The sequence below is a fragment of the Delphinus delphis genome, chromosome 3 (genome assembly GCF_949987515.2).
Source record: "Delphinus delphis chromosome 3, mDelDel1.2, whole genome shotgun sequence".
Classification (NCBI taxonomy): Eukaryota; Metazoa; Chordata; class Mammalia; order Artiodactyla; family Delphinidae; genus Delphinus; species Delphinus delphis.
The window spans coordinates 48,833,847-48,855,075 of NC_082685.1; the positions used below are offsets into that span (position 1 = coordinate 48,833,847).

General features: G+C 41.6%; 2 protein-coding genes across 8 annotated transcripts in view; one reads left to right on the forward strand and one right to left on the reverse strand.

Moving 5' to 3' along the window:
* HTR4 (5-hydroxytryptamine receptor 4) overlaps window positions 1-6,759 on the forward strand; it is a 182,161-nt gene extending 175,402 nt beyond the window's left edge. Inside the window, exon 7 of the mRNA XM_060008588.1 lies at window positions 6,672-6,759. Coding sequence (XP_059864571.1) covers window positions 6,672-6,759 — 88 coding nt within the window. The remainder of the gene's footprint in view (window positions 1-6,671) is intronic.
* Window positions 6,760-14,581: 7,822 nt separating this feature from the next.
* FBXO38 (F-box protein 38) overlaps window positions 14,582-21,229 on the reverse strand; it is a 52,337-nt gene continuing 45,689 nt past the window's right edge. For all 7 annotated transcript variants that reach the window (XM_060008586.1, XM_060008585.1, XM_060008583.1 and 4 more), the window contains 5 exons: window positions 19,492-19,658; window positions 17,448-17,593; window positions 16,860-16,963; window positions 16,255-16,368; window positions 14,582-15,466 (listed from right to left, as the gene is read on the reverse strand). In XM_060008586.1, coding sequence (XP_059864569.1) covers window positions 15,288-15,466; window positions 16,255-16,368; window positions 16,860-16,963; window positions 17,448-17,593; window positions 19,492-19,658 — 710 coding nt within the window. In that variant the 3' untranslated portion in view covers window positions 14,582-15,287. The remainder of the gene's footprint in view (window positions 15,467-16,254; window positions 16,369-16,859; window positions 16,964-17,447; window positions 17,594-19,491; window positions 19,659-21,229) is intronic.

Sequence of the window (21,229 nt, forward strand, 5' to 3'; positions counted from 1 at the left end):
AATTTTTTAAAATAAAAATAGAGCCAGTCCACACTGCCAAAAAAAAATTACTCTAAGCATAATAACAATGTTAAATTAAAATGAGCATATTCCATCTAAAAAAAAGAAAAGGAAATCACCTGTGTCAGCCAAAATAATGTCCAAAGAGATCCACATCCTAATCCCCCAAATCTATGAATGTATTACCTTAGGTGGCAAAAGGTACTTTGTAGATGTGATTAAGCTACAAGTATTGAGATGGGGAGATTATCCTGGGTTATCTGGGTGGGCCCACTGTAATCGCAAGCATCCTTGTAATAAAGAAGCAGGAGGGTCAGAGTCAGAGAAGGAGATGTGATGGTGGAAGCAGAGGTTAGAGCACTGAGACCACAAACAAAGGTATGTGGGCAGCCTCTAGAAGCTGGAAAAGGCAAGGAATGGCATTCTCCCCTAGAACTTCCAGAAAGAATGCAGCTCTGCCCAACGCCTTGATTTTAGCCCATTGAGACCCATTTTGACCTTCCGACCTCCAGAACTGTAAGATAATAAGTTTGCACTCTTTTAAGCTAATAAGTTTGTGGTAATTTGTTATAGAAGCAATAGGAAGCTAAGATGGCTCCTGATTTTCCTCTGGGCTCCCACTCCAACCTCACCTCTGCCCATTCTACACACCACAGCTAGAATGTTCTTCCAAAACATGAAGTCCTCATGAATCCATTCTCATTACCTTAGCCAGCTTCCTGCTGCTCTTACGATGAGCATAACAGCCCTTAGCAGGGTGAGTCTCTGAGTCTTCACTCTCCTCTTAAAGTGATGCTCGCCGTGTTCTACTCTCGCAAGGCACACCTACCCTCAGGACCGTGGTCTTTTACTCTTGCTGGCCCTTTTGCCAACATCTTCCTCCTATTTACCCGTTTAACCCCTACCCATCTTTCAGTTCTCATCTCCCTCACTTCCTCAGTCACGCTACCCTGACACACTAACCTCGGCCACATCCCCTATGACATGTTCTCACAGCACCGCCAAATACCTCTCATCCCTAACACTTCTCAGGCCTGCGATTTTCCATCTCACTGTGGGTCTCCCGTACTACACTGTGAGCTCCTCGAAGACAGGGACTGTAGATTTTCCTCACCGCTCTGTTACTTCCAGGGCGTGACACAGTGGTAGGCACTCAAAATATATTTTTAAACAAATAAGTGGCTGAATGAATAAATGCCTAAGATTTGAAAGTCTCACTTCTCCCTGAACATCAAAAAACACCCAAGATGAGATCTTTGTTTCCAGGTAATGGGGCTCCGGCTTTCGTGAAACTGTCTTAGGGTTGAATCTCTTTAAACTCATGCACCTTGCGTTTTAATAATTAAAACATCTTGCAGTCACCTCCATATGAGCAATGCCATGCGGGGTAGGGCCGGGATGATGTGTAATAAAGTCTAATCATTTCCTTATAATACTAGGCTGCACAGGCAGAGGGGGCTATTATTATGCGACTAATTACATCCAGGCTGCTCTAAGTGTGATGCTAATTGCTCAGTGAATGAATTGTAGCCTCAGGTAATTACCAAACCTAATGTGGCTTCAGTCATGCTTGAGTAAATTAATGTAAAGAGGGAAAGCAACCCAGCTTGAAGGGAGCTGCCTCCTGCCTTGCTGTTGCTTGGGAAACAGCAGTTGGGTTTTTTCATCTGGACTTGGAACTGCCCAGGTACACCCACATATCTGGGGTCTGCTTTCCCCAGCACAGCTGCAAGATTGCAAGTAAGATATTACACCAAACAGAGCTGAGAGACTTTTGCCACTCAGAACAGATGACTGTCTCTCTTTGGGGCTGTTTCTTTGTCTGTAAAGCCATCTTCAAGGTTTCTTTCAGCCCTGTGATCAATGACTAAGTGAACAAACACTTGATCAATGATTAAAGAATGGATTTCTGCACTGAATCAGCTATCAAGCATTGTGTTCAAGTCTTACCTCTGTCATCAAATAGGAACAGTTCTCATAAACATTTATGGAGTGCTTACTAGCTGGCTGTCACTGTTCTAATAAGCATTTTATGTGCGTTATTTCACTGAATGCCCACAACAACCCAGAACATTTTGAATAATTCACAGAGCTAGTCGGTGCCAGAGGTAGGATTTAACCCGGGCATTCTGACTCAAGAGCCTATACTCTTAACCATTCCATACATAACTCCTTCTCTGACCCTGAGAAATTCACATTTTTTGCACCTTGGTTTCCTTACCAGTGAAGATTTCTGCACCCACTACATGTCCAGACCTTTGCTAAGCTCTTTATAGTTGTTCATTTTATCGTCCCAACAAAGCTGTGAGGTAGGTAGAACTAATCTACTTGATTAGGTCACCCAACTAGTAAATGGTAGAGTCAGGATTTGAATGCTGTTCTGCAGTATCATGTACTTTCATGTACCCTTATTAGAGAAACACTGCACCGTCATTCGTTGTCACCACAACATCATGTGGACCTGAGTGCAATTCAAGCTCTGAATTCCCAAGGCAGTATGAGTTCATAAGGTGGCTTCTAGATCATCCCAAATCTGCTCAGATTGTTTATTTACTATCAAAGTGAAAATACCAAATTAAAAATATATCTCATGAGATTTGGGAAAACCTCTGCAGGCCAGACTCCATGTGAGACACACTGCCCTCTGCTAGAGTCCTGCCAAGGAAATCTCAGACTAGCTCCTCCTTTCTGGGTGCATCACCCACCACGGTGAGAGGACCAACCAAAGGTTGTAACAGAACACATGCCTGTCTGCTCAGCCTCACATGGAACGAGAGCTGCTGCCTTTCCACTGAACTCTGGAGAAGGGGAGTCTCCACTTGTTATTCTGAACAATTCACTTACTAGCACATGAGAAATAGATACTCAGGAAAGACGTGTTCAAGGCTTCTGTAGACGTGTGCCTGATTCCATGCAGTATATCTTCTTATATGATCAGAAATGCCAAAAGGTACCTCAACCAGGACACCCTCTTCATGTGGACTTGATTGATTGCCAGTGAACGTGGCTTATTGGCCATGAACAGGGCAAAGGTTCAGGAGTGTGTTTTGAGGTTAAGAGTGTGGGCATCGTGGACACTGTGACCTTACATAAATTGCTGCTTGATTTCTCTGAGCCTCAGTTTTCTCATCTGTAAGGTAGGTCCCAGTATAGTTGCTACCACTTAGGGTTGTGAAAAGTAAATGATACAAATGAAGTCATGTATGTAATTACCAAAAATCATGCCTGGCGTATATCCTAATTCCTTCATAAAATGAGCTGTGTATGATTTTCAGATACTGCAGTACAGCCCCATTTCACAGGGGTGTTTGGTTCTGAGCCCTTGTTTGAAGACCTGTATTTAAGTCATTAAGCAATGCCATTCAGGGGCAAGAGCAACAGGCAAGCATCTGACTGTGGTCCTGGCCAGGCTTTGCCACTCACTTACCATGATGCTCAGTGCTCACTTAACTGAGCTGAGCCTCAGTTTTCTCCTCTGTATAATATTGGTCTTATTGCCTACCTTGCCTGGCCTGAAGAGCTACTTATAAATAAAGTCATGGGTGGGAAAATCAGTTAGTGCTGTTTTGGTACACATGCTTGCCAAAAGAGCTCTTGTGATTCTGATAAGGGAGAAAGACAAGATATGGGAACCTTCTACATCTTGAGTTCTTTTAGGTTTTACCTATAAAGGAAAAAAAGGAAGAAAATATTTTTAAACAGTAAACCGCTGTGCATATATAATTCTTGTCATTATTATATACTCATAACTAAATGAGGTATTGAGGAAAAGAAGTAAACAGAATAATTTCAGTTTCAATATTTTGAGATTCTCCTTTGTGCCAGACCCTGTGCTAGTGTTTTTCATACATGATGCAATTTGGTCCACACACCAGTACTGTGAGGTCGGTATCATCACTCTCAGTTACACTGGAGGAAAATGAGGCATAGAGAGATTGAATAACTTGCTAAATATCACAGAGCTGGTTAAGTGGTAGAGCCTGGTTTGGGAATGAGGTCTGTCTGACTCAAGTCATAGTTTTCATCACTATGCTGCATAACACAGCCTCCAGTTGGTGAGCCAAGGCAAGGGAGACACTGACACATGTGACAGCGTCTGAGAACAGTTGTAAAGGCTAAACCTTCTGGTATGAAGTATAACAGCAAACTACTCTGTCACCTGGATTATTGCTGTAACCTCCTAACTGGTCTCCCTGTGCTCACCCCACCTCCATTCCATCTACTCTCAGTAGAGCAACCAGAGAGAGCCTGCTAAGAAGTCATTTCAGATCATGTCAGGGCGCTGCTCAAACCTTTCACATGTGGGGAAAGTCAAAGCCTTATCGGGACCTGCCAGCCGTGGCTCCTCCACGCCAACCCTCTGGCCCCGGCTACCTTACTGACCTCAGCTCTCAACTCCTTCCATTCCGCCCCTCACTCCTTCTGCCTTGGCGCCCAGCATCCTTGCTTTTCTTCAGACGTTCCAGACAGGATCTAGCCTGAAGCCCTTTGCAGTTGCTGTTCCCTCCACCTAGAATGTTCTTCTCCCAGATATGCACGTGCCTCCATTCTTCATTATATCTCACAGGATCCAGACAGAAGACAGAAACCACACCAGCTATTTAAACAATATTTTAATAGTGTATATGGAGGTAGCAACTGGAGGAAGCAACTGCTCCCTCTAGGGCTGAGGGAACAAAGGGAATAACCAAAAAAATGTAGAGACTTAGAGGGATCCCACAGAGCAGAAACTTGACCTCTGAGGAGGAGGCACTATCTCTGAGGGGCTGCCGTGAAGCTGGTTATGCAAGAGTTGGAAAGACTGTAAACAAGACTTTCCGCTGCTACTGCAAGGCAACTGCCAGGCATCGCCGCTGCTGGGCGGACGAAGCATGGCTGGGGTGATGCTCACGAGAAGCAGGAATAGGTAGCAGGCTCACAGGAGCAGCAAGGTCCTTCTCCTCCTTCCAAGCTTCCAGGCTCTGCCAGTTGGAGGAGCCTGATAGGAGCTAGCCGACAAGCCAACATTTGGTTTGTAGAAGCACAAAGCCAAGCTTAGAAGGGTGGTGCTGAGGCTGAGAGATTATGACTCAATAGCTGGAATGCTGACCTCCCTAAAGCCTCTACTCACATATCTCACTGGGACCTGCCCTGGCTGCCCTCATGAAGACTGTGTGATCCAACCCTTTCTATAACCCTTCCCACTTCATTCTTCTCCTCAACACTCACCTAGCAGGTGCTTGTGGTTCTTCAGGTCATATTCCGTCTGCTTACCTCTATTTTAGCAGCACCGCAGTGACAGTTCTGTGAGAGCAGACTCATGCCCTTCACTTTGTGTTCCTCAGCTAACACCTGCTTCTATCCAGCTAGGAGGACTTTTTATTCTAGATCAGGGCAATATGGACATCTGTGGCCAGATAATACTTTGTTGTGGGAGTCTGTGCTGTGTATTGAACAATGTTTAGCAGCATCCTCAGTCTCTACCCACTAGATATCTGCCAGTAGCATTGCCCCTGCCGTGACAACCAAAAGTGCCTCCAGATTGTTCCGATTAAGACTCACTGTTTTAAATTTATAGCTACTCCATGCCTTGTGTGCGAACCAGTTAAGCATGTGGGTGTTGGTATCAGATAGACCAGGTTTGATTGGCTGTATCTTCACATATTACCTGTACTCCTTTGGGCAAGTCACTGAAGCTATGTGTCATTTTGCTTAAATGAAAAATAAACATAATAACCATCTCATGGGGCTGTCGTGCAGATTACATAAGGTAATGCGTGGAGAGAGTTTAGTACCTGGTACCTTGTATATACCAACCAGCCAACATGAGTGAGCAATAAATTATTATAATTCAAAGGAAAGCATCAATATAATTCTTGAGAAACCACCCCCAAGTTGGTTGTCAACATATGATGCCAAGTAAGTGGTATGTGTTCTTTTATTTGTTTTACTGAATGGGCTTTACACTGGCCTTGGGAATGAGAGGTAATAGCGCTCCTAAACTGTGTAATGTCATAAGAATAACTGCCAGGTGCTGGAAACTGGGTTACTGATGACAGGACCCACTTGCAGTTGAGGTTGATTTAAATGCAGTTAACATATTGAGTGTAACCGTGTGATACTGCAGAAAAATAATAAACACTTGTCAAGTAGTAAATGTCACTCTGATGCTTAGAGTCAACTTGCTGTTGGATTCATCTAATCGGTTTACTATCCCAGATGTCACCAAAAGGAATCCAACTAACAAATAGAGCTACATTGTCTTTCAGGCTCTGAGTGGTTTATTAACCTCAGTCAGAACTTGGCTATTGCTGAACCCAGAGCCATCCCTTGGGAACTTAGCATATTTAGATACTGCTTGAAGTGGTACCTAGGGTCCATTTTGATGAGTAACACGAGAGCCCCAGGCTTTGTTATGGGGAAATAAATCTGGGTACCAATTCCAGCTCTGCCTCTCACCCTCCATGTACCCCTTTCCTCCAGGACTTCAGTTCCTCACCTTCAAAATAAACAGTTCAGATGCTGTTATTTGGGCTTCCCTCTTGATGAAGTACCAGCCCCTGCCTGGCCCCACCTCGCCATGCTCTCAGAAGTGTACAGCAGAAAGGAAGTCAAGAGTGGTGGGAGTGCTATCTTCGGTGCATCTGAAGGATGCCTGTCAAATTCTCAAGCTTTCTTTCCATCCTTCCTAGGTACAGAGTTCTGCACAGTGGACATCATCAGGAATTTGAGAAACTGCCCATACACCATGACCCAGAATCCCTGGAATCATGCTTCTGATTGAGGACGTGGCTCACAACTAAGCCATTCATTCCCATTCATGTCTGCATGAACAGGATACCCTGGCATCTCTCCTGACCCTCATCACCACCAGTGAGGCATGGGGCAGTGGGACCAAGGGCCCAGGAAAGGTACATGGATGACAGGGTTGGACAGGATCCAAGGCCAGAGCATGGAGGATCTCAGAGTTGAGAAGGGACTTCAGGCACCATCAGATGCAGGCTCGCGGCCAACACAGAAGCAGAATCCTCCATAGCATCCCTGGAAGTTGGTCAGTCTTTGCTTGTACACCTCCAGGGATAGGAGCTCACTACCTCCTAAGGCAGTTCCTTCTATTGTGGAGAAGCTTTAGTTATAAGGAAGGTCTTTCCTTTGTTGGAACACAAATTTGTCTCTGCTCTAGTTGCATCTGGGAACAAGCAGTTGGCCCCTTCTTCCACTGAGAGCCCTTAAATATTGGAAGACAATGATCTGCCGCCTACCCACCCTTTTAAGTCTTTTCTTTGAACTCAACAGCTCCTATTTCCTCTCCGTTCTGGCCATCGTCCTCTGGACTTTCATTGGTGGGTGAATTAATCAAGGCTTTTATAATGAAATTAGGTTGATAGTAGTGCCAAGTGTCTGTCCAGAAGAACTGAATTATGACAAGTGAAGCATCAGTGTTTTTTGGTTCATAGACCTGAATATTTTTCTTTTTTTCTTGGGGATAGACTTTGGAAACTCTGCTTAGGTTTTGGTTTGGATCCATCACCAGAAGGCATCTTTACAGCTGGTCTGGGGGGGGGGGGTGTGTGGGGTGTGTGTGTGTGTGTGTGTGTGTGTGTGTGTGTGTGTGTGTGTGTGTGTGTGTGTGTGTGTGTGTGTGTTTAAAGATGACATTTTCTCATTGGCATACTGGCTGTGAGGTCATTTGAAGTAAATCTTGATTCACTCCCCTTCCATGACAATGGGGAAAGGACCTACATCTTTACCGAGAATGTCGATTGAGAATTGCCCTACAATTCAGATTTTGGGAGGGAAACTCAGTTGCTCCTATAAGACACCTTTTAGGGCCTTACTTTCTTGGGAAACTTCACTGGCCTCCTGCCTGTGAAGTTCCTGGGCTACCATTTTTCTACACCTTTTCCAGTATCTCATTTCCTCCAATCTCCTAAGGAGATGCTTCCCTAATGTCAAAGCTACCAACAAATGACTTTATGTTGGGGTGAATTATCCCCTCAGGTTGAGACTCTGAGGTTTTTCAGTTGCCTTTCTTTTGGCTGCTGATAAAAACCCTACTGAAGGGGTTAATTGCTGATCCTTATAGGGAAGCCTAGGGAACAGGCAATGTGGGGGATGGTTGGGAGCATACGTAACATGAACTACAAGATAAAGATGTGCCGTAAGTTTCTAACCTCACCAGTTCTCCTTGCCCTTCTACTTGGGCTGTTGGCCGCTCCTTCCTTCCCAAGTGATCTCAGAAGCGACAGTTGCCTCTTTCTCACTCATTTCATCCATGAGGGAAGAACTCATTAGCCCTCCCTCTTCTCTCTGTCCCCAGAAATGGTGAGAAGGATGGTCAGACTCCACATAGGATTAGGGTGACCAACACCCTGGTTTTAGCACCAAAAGTCCCACATTCTAGAAAACTTCTCAATCTCAGACAAACTAGGCTGGTTGCTCACCCCCTAGATGGAACCCTCCCTGTGCTGAGGGTTAAATAAGACTCCTCAGTGTTGCATTTCCTTTTTTTTCCCCACTTTTTCATGGAAAAGGCAGAGGTGAGTGAATTTGGGGGTCCAGAGTTTTCCACATGCTGTCTTAATGTGGTCTCTCCTCTCATCAAAGCACAGAGAACTTCTTAGGGAAAGACTAAGACAGTCATAGAGCCAGCTCACAGTGAGGAGGAAAACGTTTAGTGCGTTGAGGCAGCTGGTAAACTTTAATACCTCCAAAGTCAATAATTTCTACTATTTAATACATACATGCATACACACATACATAAATACAGTAGGATTTCTTCCCTATGAAAAGTTTTTCTTCCCAGGAGCTTAGCAAGCATATCTGCTTATGCAAAATATTATTTCTCAGTGGCAGTCTCCCATATTAAATGGCAACTTGAACTTGACAGGGATCTATAGATTACAACATAGATGGGAAAATGAGACCTTACCATGTTACGTGTCCGTATCTTCTGGACTCTTTGGTCATGCTTGTGTGGGCCAGCCTATGAATGGTATCTGTAGAGGTAACATGCACCCTGGTTCAGGGAAAGGACAGCAATTGCAGGAATAGGAGCCCTTGCCATTGTCAAGAAGAAGGACCCCTTTGCGGAGAGGGCCTCACAAGCAAATTCTGCTGTCTCTTTGGAGCAGAGCTGGGATGGTGTGGGTGATGCACCAAATGCTCACATTGGAGCTTCACAGAACAGAAGCAGGCTTGCTCTATCTGGACAGCTACTAGCCTGGCATTACTTAAATCTCTGGCTCCCGGGAATCTAGGTAATATGGCATGTGTGTGAAAGCCTCAGAAGGAGGAGACTTGGAGCTTGTCAAGGAAGGAAGTACTTTGCTGTCTTCTCTGAGGCCATCCTCTTTCAGAAAGCCTGCAGTGTCATGAAGGGATGCTCCCAGAGAGAAGGGCCCATGGCCCCAGCCACATCTGCCAGATTGGCCTTGACAGTCACTGGGGTGATGGATGCTGCAATTAGACTGCCCCATGCCTGGGATAAAGGGGGTTCACCTGTGCTGCTTTGCACCTTGACTCTCCAGCCTACAGGGCTGTCCAGGTAGAAGCCCTGAAACTCCCTATCCAGCTCATGATCAGCAGCTAGGAAGCAAAAGGGATAAAAACCAACTTCAGCTAACACTCAAGTATATGTTTGCAGAAAAACTCGTTCTTTCTGAGACTTCACCTTTTCATCTCACCAACATTTCCACTTCATGCTGCTAACTTGCTCTGTCCTGAAGCAAATTTCTGTTTAGCTGGGGGATGGGGATGTGGGCATGGGGGTGGATGAGGGAGGGAAATGGGGTGGATTGCTGGGGAGTGGCTATCATTAAATAGACTTTGTTATTTTCTTCAAGTAAGGACAAAAGTAATGTCTTCTTGGTGCTGTGCTGTCTACCCGTTTTTCTCTTTGGTGTTATATCTCTCTTTGGTGAGAGAGCAATATTGCCTTTCTCTTTTTCTGTATTACTTTGCTTTACTCTAGTCAAAGTCCTTACTGTAATAGCTGCTCTAGAGGGGGGAAAAAAAAAGACTAATGCACTTACCTCTTCTAGTCATAATTTGCAATCTCTTTTCCATCTAGCCTAGAAAACTGAGGCCAAATATTTGGTTTGAATTTAAACAAATCAGGGATGGATTTGAAGGCTTGAGTTTGGGACACCATGTCACTTTGGGCCTTAACCAGCACTTGCTTCACTTATGTCATCTGCAAAATGGAGAAAATCTCTGAGCTGGTAGGATTGTTGAGTGTTCCAACATGTGTCACCCAAGTATTTTTACCAAACGTGTGTCCTGCCTATACTGTTATTTACTTAATATTTTTATTTAAGTCAATTCAAGTTTTCACTTACATAAATTTATCTTAGAAAGAAACACTGTATCAGTACCCCAAGTAGAAATTCAGAATTGCCATTAATAGAAAGCAGCCATAGAGAGGAATCAATGAAAGCAAAGCAAGATTATTAAGTTCTAACGGGAAGCCAACGCACAGAGCCTCCTCTCTGCTTCCGAGTTTGAAAGGGAGAGTGTCAGCTGTTAAGGCACCTGCCTCCCACGAGGGGTTCTTTAAGCCGAGAAGAGGTGAAAGGGAATTTACCAGAGAGAACTCCCAAACTTTATGAGCTAATGTGATTTCATGACAAGCTGCATTCCACATATTGTGGCAGCATAGAGAGAAAGGAAGTGAAACTGCTTATATTTTTAACTACTGTTATACTCGGTTCAGATTAGGTTTCTCCTTTCCTTTTCCTTCCTTTTTCAGCTCTCCCCAGAACATGTCTTAGGTAATAATAAAATGATAATAATAATGTAATAATGTAGCACTAATAAGAGAAGTAACATTTAATGAGCTCCTTTCTGCCAGGTATTATGTTAAGTGCTTTGTTTACATGGATCATCTCATTTAATCCTCATAAAACCCTTACAAGATAAGTACCAGAATTTACCCTGCTTTCCAGATGAGCATGCCTCCACTGAGAGATCTGGTGACTAGTCCAAGGTAATAGACCTGGGAAGTGTGGTTTGGAATGGGAACGTCGGCAGTCTGACTCTAAAGCCCATGGTCCTAGACGTGTGCAACACGGTTCCTTATTTGGACTGACTTACTCCACATCCACGTGGCAGACCCTGTTCCAGGAGGGAGCAGTGAACAAGCCAAGGCTGGCCCCTTTCCTCATGCTGCCTAAGAACTTCCCTTCCATGTTATCCTGGGACCTGGAAAGGAACTTGGGACATGCCTACTCCAGAGTGAAACTCTGCCACACACCCTCTGTATCTTCTTCTGCTCCCTTTCACTCTCTGAGCCTCAATTTCCATCTTCATACATTGCAGGGATTCAGGTAGATGATTGATCAGGAGGAAAGGCCCTTGCACACTGATCTTTCATAGTCTTCCCAGTATTCAGCAGCCTGGAGTCACTGAGTAACCAGCAAAGAACCCTGGGAATCAGGTGTGTGAGCCAAAGAGAGGATTAGTCTTTTGTGTTTCAGACCATCGCTGGGGCTGCCCACAGCAGGAGGGACCCCAGTGGAAGGCAGTTTGACTTCCTCACATTTCTAGTTGGAACTTGGAACACTACATGGAAATGTTCCCATACGTCCCATCAACTCAGCACTGCAGGCTTCTCAGCACTTTACAGCTTCTATGCGCTTTCACAGCAAGATCTTTGAGCCTCTCCCAGCAGCTTGCGGGGAGGGATTACTGACTTCATTTTATAGAAAAGGAAACAGACTTTGTCAGGGAAAGTGATTTGCTCAAGGACACAGAGCTTATACGGGGCAGAAATCAGGGCTGAAAACACTTAGGGTCACTCCATCCTCACGGAGTGATTTCTTCCTCCTCTTCTAAATATTTTATTAGTAAATATGCAAATTATATATTTTTAGACTATATAAATGACAGGTTATACAAATAATGTATTTATGCACTCCACCCCCATTATAAAGAGTTCTAATAATAAAGATACCACAAAATACCCCTTGACACCAACTCAGTTCCACTCCCCTCCCAAGAATTGCCCTCATCACCTGGCTTATATAATTCAAGAACGTGTTCTGTGTATTTATATATGTCAAAATGTACATATAAAAATACATGGTTTTGGTTTTTGTGTATAAATAAGATGATGCAGTATATAATAACTGCAACTTGCCTTTGCAAAGGTATACCTTCAACATCATATCACATCAATACGTGATTTTTATTCATTCTCTTTAGTTGCTGTGTATTTCACACGGTAGACGTTGTATAGTTTGCAGTGTTGTCTCTATTATGTTTTTACTGCATCCTGTGTCTGAGTGGGTCATTTGAGGCCTGCATCAGAAAATCAGCAGCCTCCATATTTTGGGACTGTACTAACCATGCGAAGGTCAGCTGGAGTTGTTTCAAGTTGAAGCGGCAGCAGCAACTCTGACTGGGCAGCTTCCCAACTAAGCCACTTTGCTCAATCGCTCGGGCTTTAGAGTCAGACGGCTTCCACTACTTTTTAGAATTGTTTTTGTAAGCAAGATATTTAACCTATTACACCCTAGTTTCCCCAACAGTGAAGTGGGGGACATAATGATCATACATATTTTAAAGTGTTGGTATGAGGATGTGTATGGAAAGCACTTGGTAAACGATTTAAAAAATGCTTTCACGGTATCGTTACTTCCTCACCAGTTCTATCTCTGTTTCCTACCATCCTGGGATCTGGTCTAAGGAACAGAAGGTTATAGGAAGATTAGTTTAAAAAAAGAAAATAAAAGATAACCCTTTCATAATAAAGGGAATTATGGTGGAAGCAATACTACCTCCACTTGCAACTCATTGTCCAGTTTACTGAAGGCTCTCATTGGACCTTCACAGCTGCCCTGTGGCGTGGGTGTGTTAGTCCGGGCCATTTTACAGATGAGGAAACTGAGGCTCCAGAATAGGGCTTACGACCATCCACGTCATCCAGCAGTCATCTGAGGGAGTCAGAATGTGAGCCCAGATTTTCTGATTCCAAATATGAAGTTCCTGGAAGAATTGTGGTGCCAGTTATTATTTAGAGAGATTGTTAGGACTCACACACCTGGCAGCATTATAAGAGGGACACGATTCTCTCTCTAAATTTGACATTAATTCAGTAATCCATCCATGAAACATTTCTTAAGGTCTTTAAAAAATGTGCCAGACACAACTCAGTTCCCTATGGCAAGTAGGTGTGGGCAAATGACAACCTAGGGGCCAAATCCTCCAGTCTGTAAACTAAAATGGTTTTTACTTTTTTAAGTGGTTGGAAAACAAAAGATATTTTGTGACGTGAAAATTATGTGAAACTCAAATTTGTTTCCAAAAATAGTTTTATTGTAACACAGCCATGCCCATTCCTTGATGTTTCCTCTATGGCTGCTTTCATACTACAACAGCAGAGCTGAGTGGTTGTCATAGTTGAGCCTATTTACTATCTGGCTCTGCACAGAAAAAGGGTGCTGATAGCTGCTGTAGGGCAATCACCGTCCAGCCATTCATTCCATAGACATTTACCAAATGCATCTATCAAGTTTCATTTATTTAGTTGTCGCAGTCTAGGCATCTTTAGAATGATTTTAGAGTGGATCAGGTTGAGACAGTGAGATAGACAAACCAACAAAAATTAGAGAGCAGTGGCCTCTAGTGGCCTTACATCTAAACATTATTTGGTTACGGTTACAGTGAAAAAACAGGTTTAGATCGAGTCTTAGCTGAGAGTTGGGGGTCTATATTACTTTGAAATATCTAGAATGTCCCGTAATTTGTTTCCCACCTTTTAGTGATCAGAGTTTTAACCTGGAGAGTGGAACACACTCTTTTAATTAGAAGAGAGGTGAGCTGAGTTAAAAACAAGGTAATAAAGAGATGACTGAATGCAGCACCAAACATTCTTCCTAATATAAGTAGATGAACTTAAAGTCTTGGAAAACAGAGAACTTTGAGGAAAGAAACTGATTATCATTCATACTATGAGTGTTTGTTAGGAAATACTTGCTGGCTTCTTGCATTTCTATGAATATTAATGATGAAGGTAGAGGCAGCCTGGTGGGAATTAGGCACTGAATTCTTATTCCGCCTGGCCTCAACCAGCCCCCGACTGTGGGTTAGCCATTTTCCCTCTCGGTTTCAATTAATCCCCTGTAAATGAAGGGGTTGGACCCTTACACCTCATATAGACCATAATTACATATTCTGTTTGGGAAGAGTTTCTAAAATATTTCCACAGAACTTCAGTTTGTGCAATTTATTGAGTTCACTCAGCTAGCAAGTGACAAAGCCAGCCCTCAGACACAGGTGTTGCTCTGAAGCGTTTTTTGCTTTAACCCCTGACACTATGATACTGCATATTATCACTGCCATATATCAGGTGAATTTCTCTCCTTGAGAAAGGAGAAAGGCCATCTCCTGAAGACCAGATATTTGGGGAAATTCTGCTGTTCCCAGTGTTCTGTCATAAAGAGTTCTGTGAGTTAAACATCTTGCAGCCACAGAACTTTAAAAAAAGAGATCAGAGATTAGACTACACTGAAATCTTACTTAGACACAACTACACATTCCTTTTCTGTGTAGTATTTGCTACTCTTCTTTAAAATGAGGGATTCAGTTCCAAGGCAAGAAAAAAGTTTTTAATAAATTTTTATTTTTATATTCAAGATAAAGCATATACACAATATGGAAATAAATAACTAGAAATGCTTTGGAAACTTTTCCATTTCCCCCTCAAACTCAGTTTTTTTTTAAACCTATGAGTCTTTTTTTTACTTCATTTTAAGAAATATGGCAACTACAATACCAAGAGGAAAAAGAACCACAATTTTGTACAGAAACAAACATACAGCCACCTCTGACCATAGGGTTTAGTTGGAGTTTTAACAGTAACACAAAAAGAGCACGAGAGACAAAAAGACGCTTCAACAGGTTTACTCAAACAGCTCTGCTCGAGAAGAAAAAGGCACAGATTTAAGGGCGTGACAGTGATGATTAAGAATATAGTAAACAGGGGCTCAGTCAGAAAGTGACACCTTATGAACTGCCTGGAAAAATGAACAAAATGAACTCTTTCCAATTCTCTGCCTTCATTAAAATGAATTTTTAAATTAAATTGTATAAACATATGATATAAAGTTGGTACTTAGGAAATATCTTTGTGTATTTCCTCTATGTACAAATCTTTGTATACAACTTCAATGTTCCTTATACATTTCCTATATACCAAAATGCACCGGAGCCTCCCAACTGCATGCCGCAAGCCTCTGTGAAGCTCTCTGGCAGCTGGATGGCCCCAGCAGCTTACTGCCAGAATAGCTGGAAAGAGGAGGGACCAGTTAAATGTAGTCATCTTCAACAGGCTCTCCATTGACGTCACAATAGTGGATAAAAATTGCCACTACTCGCTGAAACACGCCCTTCTTCATCTGACGCATCTCTGAAATTTCCTCTCCTATTGTTTCCATACAGATGTCTGCAGACAGCTGCCCTTTCCTTCGAGGAGCATAGATGGTGCCTTGGAAATTAGAAAGAAAAGGGGAAACAAGATTATCAGAATCATTTGGAAAGCCACTCTGATTTAGCTGGTCCATGAGATATGCCTGTATACTCTCATGCAGTGTAACTGATGTATGCATAGCTCATGGAATGGGTCCCCATCAGTTTGGTTATATACTCTGTTTGATGCCAAAAAGAGCACACATGATTAAAGGCCCAAGGTGAAAAATGTACCAGAGAGGTAAGTCATACATATATACATGTAGTTTATGAAATCGATTTCCTCCTAAAATATATATTTTTTAACTTCCTACAAATGGATATTCAAGGGTGCTAACACTTAGAAGAACTATATTCCAGAGTTCCTTCAAGTTCCCCCATCAAGTATCCACACCTAAATCATAAGTTCCCACATGCTACCCAACAAGAAGCAGCTCATAAGTAGCAGAATAATTAGTATAACGGGAACAGCTTTGAAACAATATAGTTGACCAAATTCTTCAATAAGGAGTAACAAGATTATAAACATTTAGGTAATAAAAAAATCTAGGTAGGACAATCTGTCTGAAGGAATCCTTTCCACCAACCTTCATATATCCCTAGTAAGTCAACTGGTTATCTATTGTATACATTTAGAGCTGTTTTTTTTTTAGCAAGGGGTGAACCAAACAATAACAAAAAGCAAAAACATTTATATGGGAAGTGATAAAAAGCTGCGCCGCTCGTAACTCAGACAAAATACTAAGTATCTAACACCGTAGGATAACCTCAAACTAGAGAATAAAAATCAAGTCAGGACATAATTACTTTCTTCATCATCCTCAAAATCATATCTGGCAAAGCTGTTGGGTTCTGCTGCCCGTAGTGATCTCAACCAAGGGAAGTCAGAAATCATGGAATACGGCGCTCCATCCACAACACCTAAAAGAAGACAGATCAACAGTGCTACTGGGGTGGAAGTAACGATAGGGCCGAACGCTGTTAGTATTTTGAAAGCAGCATCAGATATAAATTCCAATTCTAGCTCTGCTACTATTTAGTCATGTGATTTTGGTCATCCTTTGCTTCCATTAAGCCTCAGTTTCCCTTTCTATATATGTGTACATATATATACACACAAAATAAAGAGGCTGACACAGGTTTCCTCAAGTCACTGCAACTTTCAAACTGTATAGCAAGTTTCAATTTTCTTTCACTTTTTGTGTTTCAATACTGCTGATTATTTTAGGGATGGTAAAGACTCATACAGGGAGAGCACTATTTATCTGGTCCCTGCTACCTGCAGATATTCAATATTCCCATTATTTTGACAAATTGTTAGGCTCCTACTCCAATCTTCCCTAAGACATGTCTCTCCATCTAATTAGTTAACAGTTATTTAGCTTTCCAACCATTTACAAATAAATGCTCACCTTCTAAAGTATAGATTTCTCTACCCCATGGGTACTTGGGATACTTCTTTAAGTCATCTTCACTTCGTGTGGCTTCTGGGAAGAATTCATACTTAATGAGCTCTCTGGAGGCAACAAGAAAAATTAAATAAAAATTATAAAACTGAAAATAATGTTGGGATGTAGGTTAGAAAGGAACTATCAAAATGTGTTATGCCTAGATTCTAATGAAGGTCTCAAACAAAATATTAAAATAACAAATGCATAAAAAGTCAAATTTTCTGATGATGTAAAACATCACAGTTTTAAGATCTTTAATATCTCTTTTCCGTGCTGTAAGGCTAAAGGAATGAAACTAAATGTACATGTACGGTCTGTTCTTGTGATTCTTCTCTAAGTTTGAAAATAAAAAGTTACAAATATATATGTATGCATTTTAGTTTTAAGTCCTCATTTCCCTTTTTTTTTTCACATTACATTTCATGTTTCAGTGCCTGAAAAGCCCAGATGAAATCATTTAAAATAAAAAATAATTAGGATTTGTTGTTTCTGGGCATCCTTGCTCTGGGAACTGACTTAGAAGGTCGTCAGGGGCTGCAGATAACTTACTGGTTAATGTTTGCTATTGTGTCCATCCAGCTGCGAATGCGCACCTTGTTCCGGACATTGGGAGGGTTACTGAATTCATGGATAATACAGATGTGATAGGGGTAGGGACCACTAAATAGCTTCTGCTCCAACGTTAGTGTGTCCACCTGTGGAAAACACGAGAGAGAGGATTTTGGACCAAGGAAGAGAATGCCTTAGAAATCTATCTCCTAGGGCTTGAACAATCTTTCCTTGGGACCTCAGTTTTTAAATCTCTGGCTGATTTGAAAATCAAAGAGTCACATTCCACCCTGAACACAGCTTGCCATGCTAGGGATGAGGCTTAGCAAATTCAACTGTTTAGCAAGCTCAGCAGTTTACATCTCACTGTTATATAAATGTGAATTAAACCAGAGAATCCAGATTCAGGTAACTGATCCCAGCAATCCACTTCCGAATATATGCTTTATAGGTTTAAATTTTGACTGCACTATAGAACTGTGAATGTGTAGTACCATATACCCCATTCTAACTGGACTAATGTCCATTCCTAAAGACAGAACACACTTCCTTGCCCCCTTGTAACCTTTGTTCACATTGCTTTCTTCTCATGGAATGCCCTCATCCCTATTTTACTTACGAAATCCCACTTTGTCATCCTAATGACATATATGTCTACCCCCTTCGTGGAAAGGCAAACTTCTCAAGAAGGATGATGTCCTGTGTTATTTTTCAGCCCCAGCAAATTATAAACACTCAACAAGCAATTTGTGTGTTGAAATGATTCTTTTGAGGCCAGGTTCAAACATTGACTGCAAAGGTTCATATTTCCTTTAAACCTTCTTTTGACATCAAGCACAGAGTCTTACACACAATGTTACTCTTTTTTCCCCTAGTTTTATTGAGAAATAATTGACAACACATCACTGTATACCTTTAAGGTATACAGCATGATGTTGTTGGGTTTTTTTTAACATCTTTATTAGAGTATAACTGCTTTACAATGGTGTGTTAGTTTCTGCTTTGTAACAAAGTAAATCAAGCTATACATATACATATATCCCCATATCTCCTCCCTCTTGCGTCTCCCTCCCACCCCTCTAGGTGGTCACAAAGCACTGAGCTGATCTCCCTGTGCTATGTGGCTGCTTCCCACTAGCTATCTGTTTTACATTTGGTAGTGTATGTATGTCCATGCCACTCTCTCACTTCGTCCCAGCTTACCCTTCCCCCTCCCCGTGTCCTCAAGTCCATTCTCTGTGTCTTTATTCCTGACCTGCCCCTAGGTTTTTCAGAACTTTTTTTTTTTTGATTCCATATATATGTGTTAGCATACAGTATTTGTTTTTCTCTTTCTGACTTACTTCACTCTGTATGACAGTCTCTAGGTCCATCCACCTCACTACAAATAACTCAATTTTGTTTCTTTCTTTGGCTGAGTAATATTCCATTGTATATACGTGCCATATCTTCAGCATGATGGTTTGATTTACATATATTGTGAAATGTTTACCACAATAGGTTCAGCTAACAGCCATCATCCCATAGATACTATAAAACGTTTACTATTATAATAATGATGATAATAGTAACAGCAACTATCATATGATTGCTTACTACATTCCAGCAACTATTCTAGCACTTAACATGTATTAATTTAACCATCACAGTAACAGCAGGTTTTTATTCTTCTAATTTTAGAGATGAAGAAACTAAGACATAGAAGTTAAGTAATCTGCTACAGGTCAGTGAACCAGAACTGGAACCAGGAAGTCTGAAACCAGAGTCTGTGCTCTTTACCACAGGCAACTTTTAATAAGTATAAAACCTGCTGTATAACAACTCCCCTCATCATATAACTTGCTAAAAGCCCACAAAAATCTATCAGAAAAGCACTGATGAAGAAGATTGTCAAGGTAGTCTAGGCTGGTTAAAAAAACTCTGTAGAATCTAAAGAATCATTACTGTGGGTTCAGCAAATGAATAAAAGCCAATTTCAAAAAGGCTGAACACTAAAAAATATCACTGCAATATGTGATCACCAAAAAGAAGCAGAGCTCATTACCTGCTGCATGGGGCGTAGGTATATGATACGGTTTCTCTCAGGAGGCATCCTTAGTATCTGGTCTAGTACCTGATCCATATTCAGTTTCTTGCACTGTGCATAGTCAAATCGGTTTACAATTGGTGCATTTTCTACTTTTAAATGTTTCAGTACCCTGCACCTGGTAGCTACAAAATGAAAACAATGGTAAGCTCTACAGATAATTTATACAAAATTATAGAGCAACATATAACCTATTTGGAATCCTCTTTGGAGGACTGGCATACCTTTTGTTAGCATAAAATATTGCAGATGTAAACATCTTTAACATAGGTCAAGTACTAGTGCAAAGGACAACTGACAGTCATCAAAATGACTTGAAAATATGATTCTGTCCTGTTCAAAAGAAGGCAGTCACCCACATGCTAGAAGGGAGATACCTTTTCCTATCTAAGATGTTACTGGCAAGAAATTCAAGTTCCAGAGAATGAGTTGCCTAAATATAGGGATTGTTCAGGAAATACATATTGAAGAGAATGAATGACGGCAACTACTGAATTATACAATTTTATGGGTAATGGTTCCTGGGATAATTCACATACGTTATCTTACATTCACCCATAGGAAATGAGCAGTGTTGATTTTAATTCTTACCTCAGGTATAAAACCAGAACCTTAAAAAAAAAAAAAAAAAGACCCAGAAATATTTGGATACTTCGGTCTAAAGTTGTACAGTCCAATGTGGTAGCCACTAGCCACCTGTAGCTATTTAAATTTAAATTAACTGAAGTGTAATAAAATTAACAATTTAGTTCCTCACACACTAGTCACAGTTCAAATGTTCAACAGTCACAAACAGCCAGTGGTTACCATATCGAACAGTACAGATACGGAACATTTCCATCACTGCAAAAAGTTCTGTTGAAAGTGCTGGTCTGAAACATGATTAAATATTCTTCCCATTTAACATACAAAATATTGAGGTTATAGAGAAAAGTAATTGTGATATAACAGACACATTTAACTACAACAGTATACCAACTTCAGAAAATTATCCCCTTCCTTTTTTTTAAATCTCACATTTCAATCTGATCCAGTTTTTACCATAGATTTCAACCTGGTCCAACTCAAGAGACAGAATCAGATCAAAGATATTCTATCCATAAGGCCAACATGCCTGACCTTTTAAACATTTCATAAAAGACATGTTCTGTAACATCCTTGATCCAAATGTCATCATCTTACTGAGCAATCTAGCCCTGTAATTTTGATGTTTGAACACTGACCAAGTCTTATGCCTTTCAGACTCATTTTCTCCTGTGACACGGCAGGAGGAAGAGGAAGCAGTGTTGGGACGGGAAAAGAGGGAAGAGAGGACTAGATGGCGATAAGGGTTCAGTGGTTCCCTGCTGTAAAACCAGACTTGGCTAAGGTCAGTTCTAATCTCATTTAGTCATCTCATCCACCGTTAACAGACAACCCATCCATCAGTGGGTGTCCAGGGACTGAGCTTCTTATCTAAGATCTTCTGTCCCACAATAAGCTGAGCTAAAAAGTTTGGTTTAAGGAGAGAAGATTGGGCCTGAGGCCATGTGATCCACCACTAATGTTAAAGAAGATATAGAGAGAATCAGCAAAGTCAAGTGCAGAGGTAAAAACCAGTCAGATTCTCAGAGAGCTCAGAATAGAGACAGGAATGAGAAGTTAACCAGCAGAGTCCGAAGGTAGAATCTCAGACCTCAGAGAGTAGAGTGCTGAC